We start from the raw sequence: 11663 nt of genomic DNA, 5'->3' as shown, positions 1-11663 counted from the left end.
TCTTTTGATTTTCATTTTTTTAAATCAATTTCGTTTTTTATCTCCTAAATTTGACCAGTGGGTCCAATCCTATTATTTTAAAGTTTTGATTTTGTTCGGATTAAGCTGCGGCTGCATTAACTCATAGAAGTCGGTTCGTTCGCACCGATGGCGCTTGTAGCGTTTTGCCTCCTGCTGCAGGTGGGTCAAAAATAAATCTCGAAATGTATTTGCTTTCGATGTGTTAGCATCGATTGAACAATAACTTCGAAAACGTACACTAAGATAACTAAGATAAAAAAATATTTCGGGTGGTTGCAACAACATTTGGTTAGTCTGAAATGATAATAAATAATTAATCACTCCTCCATGACAAACGATAAAAATCAGTTGATATAAACACTCAAATCACATTTCAACACGTAATCCCGCGAAATGTCTGCGTTAAGATGTTAATATCAGACATTGTCATTTGCATAATGTACATTGATATACATAAGTATTATCCTAATCATGATGATAGAAATTATCCTGATAATTATTTTCTAGTATCATAATGTTATTCTAGTATTTTGCGTGCGTGCGTTAAGTAATTAGCGGCTAGGTTAATTAATTGATTAATCAATTTAACTAGTGTGTTTGATATTTGTTTTGGTGTAAAACAAACTTCCTCTCTGTAGATGTTGATTGAATCTGTGGCGTAAACATTCTTCCCAGCGCGCACGAATCTCCATCCCCTCCCACCTTCATGTTTTTTATTGACCGATACGCGCAAGGTCAACGTACGTTGTTATTTCATTTCGTAAGATCATATTCTATTCCGAAAAAGTTCTATATTCAGTAGAACAATGGTGCGATGAAAGACTGTAAGCGAATACTGAGAGAACATACATCATTAAAAAATGACCGGTTGTATTACAGTAGGCTCCTCGTTACGCAGGTATCAACGACGTCGGTGAATATACGCAAACAGTTCTCTAAACTTGTTCTCGGCTCATCTCAGGCCGGTTCAATAGTCGGCTTAGACCAAGGCCATCTTAGTTCTATAGCCTATCTAACTATTTCGCGCCAGCCTTTAAGATATTGGACTTAAGTCTCGACTATAGAATGTTCTACACTGACACTAAGGTTCTTAGCGAACCACTACTGAGTAAAGTGGAGTCTACTGTCGTATTAAATCGTGAATTGAGTATGAATCTATGTAAGATGATCGGAGGTTTATTATATATAATATATATGTATCAGTGTTTAGTTCGAATGCAGTATTCATAGACTGTGTAATTTACCGTTATAAATTGTGATTTAAAGATGAATAAAAATCAGTAACTCTCCAGAAATAAAAACGAAGTCTTTTTGTTTGTGCTTAAGATAATATGATGATTGCTTATCTTGCTCACTCAACGTCGTTCGGATTTTGCTTTCTCTTCAACCTCGCGAAATGACCTTTTGAAGTGTTGCCCGAAAAATAAGCAGCGAGTAGGATTCAAACCATCCGCTTGTCACTTATCACTGATAGTCAATGCAACAGCATTCATGCCCTATCCCACCGTGGACGTATAAATCTAGTTTGTACGTCCATGATCCCACTGAGCTCATAGGAAAGACACGGTGCCATCCATACATATGACGAAGATTCGACGGTTGTGAAAGCCATAATCCTGATTTGTTTTTATAATCAGTTGTGTTGCTTTCCGAAATTCAGTATTTCTCAACTGTGGTGCTTGGCTGTTACTTTCTGAAAATCAAGAAAAACGTTCGCAAACCGAAGAATTCCAGGAAATTGCTAAAAATCCGTGTTAACACTGGTGAAAACAGGCTCTAATCCGCTGTCCCGCTGTTTATAAACCTGCAGCTAGTCCTGTAAGCGGCTGGTTGACGAGACACGCCCCAGACGCTCGGTAAACCACTCGGTGGTCACTGAATCGTAAAAATAAATTCATCACGCGAATTAGCATCATAACTAGAAATTTATTGATATCATCTGATGCGTATATAAAATTATGTAATGATTTTTATGGATATTGACTGCTAGATAACGATGATCGTGTCCAAGTCGAAGTGTTTGAGTTATCGCTCACCGAATCCTCGCTTCTCGTAACTGTTATAGTCCATGTTGAAATCGCGTTTTTCGCCGAAACCTCGTTTTTCGCCGAAACCTCGCTTTTCGCCAAATCCACGCTTTTCGCCGAAACCCCGTTTTTCGCCGAAGCCCCTTTTTTCACCGAAACCCCTTTTCTCGCCAAAACCTCGCTTTTCGCCGAAACCGCGTTTCTCGCCGAAGCCCCTTTTCCCGATGACTGCCGCCTCGTCTCCAATTGTGTTCGATGATGATGTTACGGTGATCAGTTTCGGACACGGGTATCCTTCGGCGCACATGTACAACACGTATTTCAACGTGGATGTGTTCGGATTAGCGATGACCAAATCAGCGCCGCGATCAGCAGCGAAATTCACCGCCGCTCGCTTCTCGCCGAATCCGCGCCTTCGTCGCTCGCCGAATCCGCGTTTTACGTAATCCAGTTCATCGGTGGCGCGGTCGTCTTTATCATCCTCGGCGGCCATTGAACAGCATAATACAGTAAATATGAATGTCAATGATAATGTGACGTACTGCCATCGTGGCCACATAGCTACACGAGTCTGTCGGTGGAATGAAGTCACAAAAACCTATAAATGAATGAAGAATTCGTGATGGGTTTTATTGCATTATGATGATCCAGTACAGTTTTCTCGGTTACGTTGAACACAGTTTGAATTGGTTTTTTTAGAATTGTTCAATCAAACTTTGACTGACAGCTTTTGAAACGAGTTCAGATGCTTATTACCACATCGTAGTACAATGCACTCTTGAATATGAAGGTGACGTCACATTGGCCGTCGAATGGTAGTCAACGATGACATATAACATCGGTTAACTGCTTACAGACGGCCGCAATGACGCGCTGTGATCAGAACCTGTGTTGTTTTTTTAGTACGATAACGATAATTCCTCAACAACCTCAACATCCTCAACAACCCACCTATATACAAAAATCTCGAAAACAGAGAGTTGTTTTGTTTTTTTCGATGAACATCGATGACATTTTTAAAAGAAAGATTTCAAATGCTTCTTATTGTTTATAGATTATTTAAGGTACCTGAAATCTATCATGGAAGGAATTCACTATAGGACTATAAATGATAATACTTTCCTTTCTGGTTAAAATACTATGTTACCAGATTTCATGATAAATTCCACTTCTTTCAAATAATTTTGCACATTGCTCAGTTGATATTGATGTTTCATATTATATCTTAGCCTTAAATATCTTATCATATTATATCTTAGTTTCAAATTACTTATCATGAAATATTTGTTTCTCTAGAAGATATTAACTAGACATGAAAACAATTGATGAAACATTTCACACGTCATGTTGTAAAGATGATATGGAAAATCCTACACCTGAAAAATATTCCTGAAGATGACAACAAAGGTATAGCTGAACTGTCGAAAATAAATCATTAGCTGAAGGAAACCTTTTCGAACTCATTGCTTTGAGTGCGGGATTTTCTATATCAACCAGACATACCTTTGACAATAAGAGTATCCTCGGCGCGATGTTGCCCGTCCACACTCCGCTAGCAATACTGACTTCAAAACACGAACGAATTAAACTTATATATATAGCGGAATCGGTTGAATCAGTTCCGCCTCTGCACCTTCTAGTCGGATTTACCGACGCTGATGAAGAAATTTTACATTTCCGCACAGTAAACCTCTCGTTGATGGAGAGTATTAACTAGACAGAAGTGGAATCGGCCCGTAAGATTCTCAGGCCTCGTGCGTAGGTCTCACTGAGCACTCTTAAGTGCGACTTGTCATCATGTGATAATTTGTCGACGTAGCAGGTACGAGTTATCGTCTGGTAAATATGACGAAATTGACGACGCTTTATTTGCCCGTCACAAAATCTCATTTAAACTCGATGATCCCGGACGTGGTATACTACCGTACAGTGTTCTATCTGACTCATTGTAACAAACGAAATGTTTCCTCTCAAATGATAAATATCGATACTTTAGAAGATATCGTACAGCAAGGTAGCTGAAACTAGAAATAATTGATGGGTTGGTTAAATTATTTGAAAACATACAAATATTGCAAAAGATTTTGGTTGTTTGTATTTGTGTGTGGGTGCACCTGCGATAGATTCGAACCAGGATCTCGGGTCTCGGAGTCGATGGAATAACCCATTCAGCCACGGATCGCAGCGATAACGCTCACTTCAGTGCTTATATTTTTAAATGTATGTCCACTCTTGTACTGTTTTCCCTGTGATTTGATGTTAATATTTTATTGCATGTCATTTCCTATGTAACTTGTGTATTATATGGAGCAATAAAATTAAAGTTCAAGTTCAAGTTCAAGTTCAAGTTATAGTCCTTTAACCAGACGTCAGACCTATAGAAGTAAAAGCTGATTCGCTTGATTCGGTGCGAACAGTATCGTGACTATAACCAAGTAACTTTAAATTTTACGCAAATAATTCCATTTGGTTTATCAGGTGCAGACCACGTGACTCTGTAGCCGTTGTTTGTTTGTTGGGACACAGTGAGTGACGTCACAGGTCCAGGAGCTAAAGTAAATGGCAAAATATACAAATATCTGTGACCTAGAATGTCTCAAATAGAAGTTTATATCAAATGAAATAGATATTTCGTTTGTTGAATATTTTGCAATTTTATGGGTCTCATCCTAAAAAGATCAGTCTATTTTTGATTACCTGCAGTTGCTGTTTTGTAGTTCACAGTTTGGGTGTAGACAAACTTCTGAGTGACGTCATTCTTTACACCTACTCTAACTTCATAATCAGTAAATGATTATTATTTTTGATATGTTTGATTCTAGAATCAGACGATCACTGTTATATCTGGAATTGAACGTTAATTGAATAATTTATCGAAATCGATAGCATTTCTACAGTTTCTATAGCTATAGCCGGTGGGCGCTTCTTATGTTGAGCAGGAACACAAAGTCTCTAATGAATTTATGTAAATTGCGTCTATTTCCGTATTAGGAGATGACGATGTCTGAATCCAATCAAGCAGGGTCCGGTAAGGCAACTTTACACAAGTTTAGATCCGGTAAGCTCGTAATTAGATAACAAAATCCCTGGTGAATAACCCCTACTTGAGCTCTTTCTCTCTGACACAATCCCGGTGCGTTGCATCGAACAGCCGTCTACAGAACAGTGTAGTTCCGAAGTCAAGTACGGAAGAGTGAAACTGTAAAAATAACTGTGGTTAGGCTAAACAAAAATGATACCTTGTTTCGCCGCAGCGGCCGGGTCATTTTTGTAAAATATGATAAAATTTATAAACAGTTCATTTCTATAGCGGCCGGGTCTGTTATGGTAAAATTGATCACGATTTAAAAAAAAGTAATGTATAGGGTAGATAGGCGGCCGGCTGAGTCAACATATAAGCTCAGCAGAGCGGAGAAACAAGGTATCAATTTTTTAGCCTTATTTTTGCCAGGTTTTGTTCTTAAGCTTTGAATGATTTTCACCCTTTTTCCCGGTAAGAACGATTAGTTTCTCCTCTGAAATTCCCTCGTCTGAAGAAGTCAGAAAAGCTGAAAAGATTTCTGTCCGAAATGATAGGATCCAGTAACGCAGTGTTGTGGGATAGTGTTAACTCTGAGTTTAAAATCAGTTCATTTTTGATGAGTTAACTCTAGTGTCAAATCTTAAATCAAAACCGTAGAACTGGATCAAAGAGAATGAAACAAAAGTTGAATATATCGTGTTCTCGTTAAGCACCTTTTTATTCACGTTTCATACAAATCTTTCCAAACACACTTTGTGTAAAGACAAAACCCTATATATACGTTGTATATAGCTCAATACCATGTATATTATATCTATATAGAATGATTATATATACATATAATAACATGTTTAATAAGCTGTTATAATAATATGTGTAAAAAGACGACAGTAAAATAACTATATCAATATTGATTATAATTAATAATGGGAATAATAGTGAAGTGGACATCGAGATATATGGTATTTATATCAGGGAGCTGTCAAAATAATTAACTCTGTGGTTATTCTGGGTCCTATGAAATATGTGACTTGAGAAAATATCCTCATATGAAAGATATTCACACAAGAATATTTCGATAATACTAATTCGAAAAATGGTGGTACCAGCGAACGAAAAGTTCATCATATTTTTGATAATTGTTCTGTTCATCCTTGAAGAATATCTCTTACAAGAATGTAATATTTTTCAGATTTTTCACTTTATCAAACGAGAAAATATACAAATAAATCACAAGATATCACTATTTTTGTCGATACTGTTCTGAGGAAAATTACTTTTAAAAAGTCAATTTCTTGCGTATTCAATGCAGGTTAAAATTTATGTCATGGAATATTCAACAACTACAAATATCCTAACTGTGCCACCTGCGACTTATTGATGCTGAGAGCCACATGGTCAAAGCAAGGACCAAGAAAAAATTCGCTAGTTTCTATTCCGCTCTGGATAACCAATATTCAGAACTTTGTTGCACAGTGAAGGCTTATATCTCGACGTTTCGGAAGATTAAAATCCGCCATTTAAAAATTTGAAAGATTTAAAACGGTATTTATTTATCAGAGATTTCATCGTCGGTGTACAAACTGTCTGTGCAGAAAGTTCGAAACACATTCTGATTCTAATTTTCGAGAAATAAATTTCGTTCTTATCTTTAAAACTTTTTCTATGGGTGAATTTTAATTTTATTATCCATACTAATTCACAGTGCCTGGGTGTAGGGGCTATTCTACTATCGAGGTATCGTGCATGAGAAAACCTTAACGATATTATAACTATTATGCATTAACTACAGTCGGCGATGACGACGATCAAACTACCGGTGATAATTCCATTAAAATCCAACAGAAAACGAGCTTAATAAGTAAAAAAACAGCGGTCCAATTAATGAACTACCGTTCAGTGCATACATACTTCACACTGGATTTTAATGCAATTTTCATCGTGAAAATTCTACCTAGCAATTCATCACACGCTGGATACGTACATACACGCAACTAATACTATATCGTTTTACGTATACTTACATATATATATATATATATATATATATATATATATATATATATATATATATATATATATATATATATATATATATATATATATATATATATATATATATATATATAAATATCAAATATCGGATGATAAACGTATTCTTCAAATGTTAATTAAAATTCACAGCCGATTCTATTAATTTTATGACAGAAAATCGCGCACAGATTTTCATGTAATATCTATCTACCCATACATTTTAATGATTATCGATATACGTATTAATTCAACAACCAACAAAAGCCATTTATTATTTGAGATATTATTTTTGTGCTTACTGATATCAGACAAGCGAAACAAATATAGGGGTTTCGACGTGACTGTTACAATGCTAATTTTGAATCGTTCGAAGCCATACAAAAATGTATCAGCGAAATGTAATCACTCCATTTTACAAAATAAAAAAAAAACGGGATCACAGCACGAAAAAGAGCGATATCGGAGGCTTCCATTTCAAATCATTATCAGAAACTTATGCGATCGATTCAAACGACGAGTCCGAAAACAACATATTAAAACCACGTTGAAATGTATGTTAAAACGCAATATAATCGATATGTACACGCACTTAAATACTACAATATGAATACGTCACACAATTTGATATCGTTTGTATAAGAGTTTGGAAGGACTTGATTCGAGTTAAGTCAATTAGAATTTAACATGTGTATGTATAAGAAATGCATATCATTACAACCACAATGATTTTATAATTATGAGCAAAAACTACATTATCATTATTATCTTAATAATCGTTATAACTATCTATATCATCATTATTATCATCATCAGTTTATTATAATTTCCTAATTGTATTTATAGTATTTAAGTATTGTATTGCGATAGTATATTCATGTTTACCGAACGACCGCGCATCAAAGCTGACAGAATACGCTCAAGGATGTTTCTGGTGACGCCAGCGAAAGGTCTCAAAGCACTTTCAATGTATACTGGCCACCTTCTGACGGGAAACTCTAGTTTAAACCGGGGCCAACGAGCCGTAAACACCTTATCGCCGGGCCGGCGATCCATCATGAAAATCACATGATCGCTAAATGTCCAGTTCCACGGTAGAATACCCTTTTCGCTAAGTATCTTCGGCAAACAAAAATATGCCACGCAACATATTTTAAGTAGTGCTATAGCTAGAACAACGTACAAATAGATACATAACAATATTATGCGTTTTGGAGACGACGCCCAAATTATTTATTGCATTTTTAAGACAATCAACTCGTGTCGATAAGTATAAAGAATATATCACAATAAAGCGCCGATCAGGCGATGAGATATCTGACGTAATGGCGATGATGAAAAAAACCTCGGAGTTGGATAATGTCAATAGAAGTATTTCTCGTTTAGCTATTTGCTATGTATTTTCAAATATGGTTATTTACACTTTGTGACTATATATTCATATATCATATTATAATGCATAGAAGAAATAGACTCCCTGCACAAATACGTAAATCGGTGACGAAAAAGAAATTCACCCTCCCCGAGCAAGCCTACGAATGTGCATTTAAACACTTCATAGGTCGAAAGTCACTGCATATAAGTTGATAAGTACATTCTACTTCGCGAATCATAGAACATTAACTGCAATTAATGGTAAAATAGGCATTAAACAGGCTTAACGCTTAATGTATAAATGCAATTACGTTTGCCAAGCGCTTTGCTGCCAGTAATTATTATCATATTATCTAATATCCCATATAATTTTAATAAAACCCAGTATTTGAGTGGATGCGACGCGTGCTTGGTCTCATACTATAGATAACGAACGGTTGGCGAGCTCGAGCCAGCAACGAACAAGCTTTCGCTAATTTAGCTCAGAACGTTGCTGTGTGAACAATAACTGAGAATCAACAACAAAACATTTACAAGGCTAAAACCAATTTGCCAATTTAGCATATTCGGTATACAATTTGAGACCCGTTGGATTTCAAACGGATCTTTGAGCTAGATAACACAATTGAATTGTGCTAAGCGTGTTCATGTTAAAAAATACTAATTTGAATGGTATGCAAGGATCTCGTGGTCATTGAGGCAGAAATGCCCAGTTTTTCGTGGACTGGTGAAAATATCTTTTCAGGATCAGTATATTTTGATAGGCCTTATCAGTTACTACACCTAGTGTTGCTAGTGTATGTGGGGGGCGGTTAGGTGTGTTATTTACAATAAAATGCATGTTTATATTTCTTTAGATCAAACCGAATGATCAATGATGAGTTTTCATTTCATCACGCGCTCCGCCGTCCTCTTCTTGTGTTGCTCTTTGTCTTTGATTTTCGTGTCTGCGTTGACGGCCACGGTCAAGGCCAGAGCGAATAGTGCGCAAAATAAAACGAAGATACACAAGACGTAGACGACCGAAGCATCAGCCGCTTTTCTGTTCCTTCTACGAGGACTTGCGCCTGAAAAAGAAATATTTCTTCTTATTTTCTAATATTCTTATTCAATATAATCATAAGGATACGTTCCACCACGATGAGCCAAATTGGCCCGACCAAAGGACATCCATCAAGTTGGTTTCCATAAACAAGCGATTGTCTGATATTATATTAATAACATCCACCCAGGCCCTTGCGAAATTTTGTCACAGGTCAAATTATTCCGCGTGAATGCTGTTTCTGAAAGTGCGGACTGGGATCATACTTACATTTCAAGTGAGCTTTTCTCGATGCTTTCCACGTGTCTTTCAACGCTATAACTCCACCGTCAGTCAAATGAACAGTATCTTTCACCCGGAATACGCAGGGATCGGCCGGATACTTAGTACTTCCCGAAAACGACGGCGCGTAAAGATGGCGGATGCGAAGTTTTCCGGCCAGAATTCCCGTCCAGTAGATATCCTCTAACCAAAATAACGGTACAGATTTCGACATGTCGTGGAGATCAACGGCCGTAGCTGTCGTCATAGCGTAAGCCGTGCCGATACAATACGGCGGGTATAACTTATGTTTGTACTCTTGCATCGTCGTGTACCATTTACTGTCTTTACTTCTGAACGGCGACGATTTCTTCAAGAAATAGCAATAGAAAAACTTCGGTCCCCAGCGTTTGTTTTGTTCTTTCAATTTGTGTACGAGCGACGGTATGTTAACGAACATATCGTCGTCTGCCTTCAGCACGAACGATGATTGGTTACAGAAATGCGTCACCCATTCGAATAAAGCGGACGATTTGAGCGTCAGATTACGATACGTATCTCGAAAATCCCGTTGGACGACGTCGCCGTGACGTAGACTTTCCGCTTCGATTTGACGTTGCACGGAAGCGTTACCGCGTCCGACGATGAATATCAGTTTGACTTTGGCGTTTCGATAAGCGCCCCACGTTTCTCGTATGACGGCGCGACGTCTGATGTTCGGCACGGCGCTCGTGACCCCTATCACCATGTCGATGTGAAGTTGAGAATTGCATATTTTGATATTGTTATGAATATACCCGAGATCCGTGTTGAGAACACCGTTGAAATGAGCGATTTTAGTCCTATGAGAAACTGAGCGTGATCGTGTAGGTTTAACGTTATTATTAGTGACAGAGTTTGATGAAGATCGTGATTTTAAACTGTGTTGAATACTGTTTAAATTATCGTGAGCATTAGATTTATATTGAACGTACGTTTTCGTCGTGATATTTACACTATCGTTATTATCATACGAATTCGTCATGTACTTGTTTCTCTCCTCGTGAAAGACGGCAGCGCTGAGCTGCGTCGCGTCCGGTTCGTTGTCCGTGTCCGTCCGTGAACCGTTGATACGCACCGCCATTGCGTTGTACGATTGCGAGTGCACGTACGTCATGTAACCGAACAGATTTGCGAGTCCACAAATCAGAACGACGAAAAATATCCATTTTTGAATTTGTTTTCTCTTCATCGAAAACGGGTGATGAACGAACGATTCGTAATCGATGTAAAACCGCGTCGGCGTTTGTCATAAATTGTCCATGTTTCAGACGCGTTCTATCTACCTGCTGGTTTCTATTGCGGCGTATTGTCATCTAGTTCTTTATCTACTCTGAAAAATAGATGACAAGAATCAGTGAGTTAACATGAAAGTAATAACAGATCACACCCACGTCTGATGTTTATAGAACTCTACGCCTGTTGTTCGAAAACTGAATGTATTCCGATATTTTTATTCTTTTTCTACGTTCATCGTTTTATTCGAACAATATACCGTTCAGAAAAATAAGAAAAATAATCGATTCAAATTTTCACAACGAAAATAATAACATTATAATAAAATGATAGAAATAATCACGGTATCGGTGTATCCTTGTTAAGCAACGTCCGTATCGCTGAAAAATCTGCCAAACATGAAAAATACTGATTGTATTAAGGTTAGCGGGTGCTGCCATGAGATGACGTCAAACGATGAAGATGCCAATCTTCTAATTGAAGATGCTATACACGATTGCGCACTCAGAAATGTTGTAGACATGGCGTAAATAATATCGTTGGATTGCAGCGGCGGCAGCAGCAGCAGCAGCAGCAGTAGAAACAGTTTAGATCGATCTGTTTCATCCTT

At 37.4% G+C, this 11663-nt stretch overlaps 3 protein-coding genes across 3 annotated transcripts; all 3 read right to left on the bottom strand.

The window, feature by feature from the left end:
* Positions 1–2012: 2012 nt before the first annotated feature.
* Positions 2013–3840, bottom strand: LOC141907584 (uncharacterized). Its single transcript, XM_074797268.1, has 2 exons — positions 3552–3840; positions 2013–2646 (listed from the first exon to the last, which is right to left on the bottom strand). Exon 2 carries the CDS (start codon positions 2605–2607, stop codon positions 2047–2049), a length of 561 nt encoding a protein of 186 aa, XP_074653369.1. The 5' UTR covers positions 2608–2646; positions 3552–3840; the 3' UTR covers positions 2013–2046.
* A 5002-nt stretch (positions 3841–8842) lies between these two features.
* On the bottom strand, positions 8843–10014 carry LOC141907553 (uncharacterized). The gene is made up of 2 exons (XM_074797235.1): positions 9788–10014; positions 8843–9542 (listed from the first exon to the last, which is right to left on the bottom strand). Exons 1-2 carry the CDS (start codon positions 10011–10013, stop codon positions 9361–9363), a joined length of 408 nt encoding a protein of 135 aa, XP_074653336.1. The 5' UTR covers position 10014; the 3' UTR covers positions 8843–9360.
* Positions 10015–10023: 9 nt separating this feature from the next.
* On the bottom strand, positions 10024–11247 carry LOC141907182 (lactosylceramide 1,3-N-acetyl-beta-D-glucosaminyltransferase A-like). Its single transcript, XM_074796758.1, has 2 exons — positions 10096–11247; positions 10024–10036 (listed from the first exon to the last, which is right to left on the bottom strand). The coding sequence occupies exons 1-2, from the start codon at positions 11007–11009 to the stop codon at positions 10024–10026; spliced, it is 927 nt and encodes a 308-aa protein (XP_074652859.1). The 5' UTR covers positions 11010–11247.
* Between the last annotated feature and the right edge of the window lie 416 nt (positions 11248–11663).

The sequence above is a fragment of the Tubulanus polymorphus genome, chromosome 6 (genome assembly GCF_964204645.1).
Source record: "Tubulanus polymorphus chromosome 6, tnTubPoly1.2, whole genome shotgun sequence".
Lineage (NCBI taxonomy): Eukaryota > Metazoa > Nemertea > Palaeonemertea > Tubulaniformes > Tubulanidae > Tubulanus > Tubulanus polymorphus.
This window is presented reverse-complemented; position numbering and strand designations above follow the sequence as displayed.

Coding starts and splice junctions, on each gene's coding strand:
- LOC141907584 (XM_074797268.1), bottom strand. CDS start 2,607: ATGTGGCCACGATGGCAGTACGTCACATTATCATTGACATTCATATTT.
- LOC141907553 (XM_074797235.1), bottom strand. CDS start 10,013: ATGTCGAAATCTGTACCGTTATTTTGGTTAGAGGATATCTACTGGACG. Junction 9,543..9,787: donor GAGAAAAGCTCACTTGAAAT/GTAAGTATGATC, acceptor TTTCTTTTTCAG/GCGCAAGTCCTCGTAGAAGG.
- LOC141907182 (XM_074796758.1), bottom strand. CDS start 11,009: ATGAAGAGAAAACAAATTCAAAAATGGATATTTTTCGTCGTTCTGATT.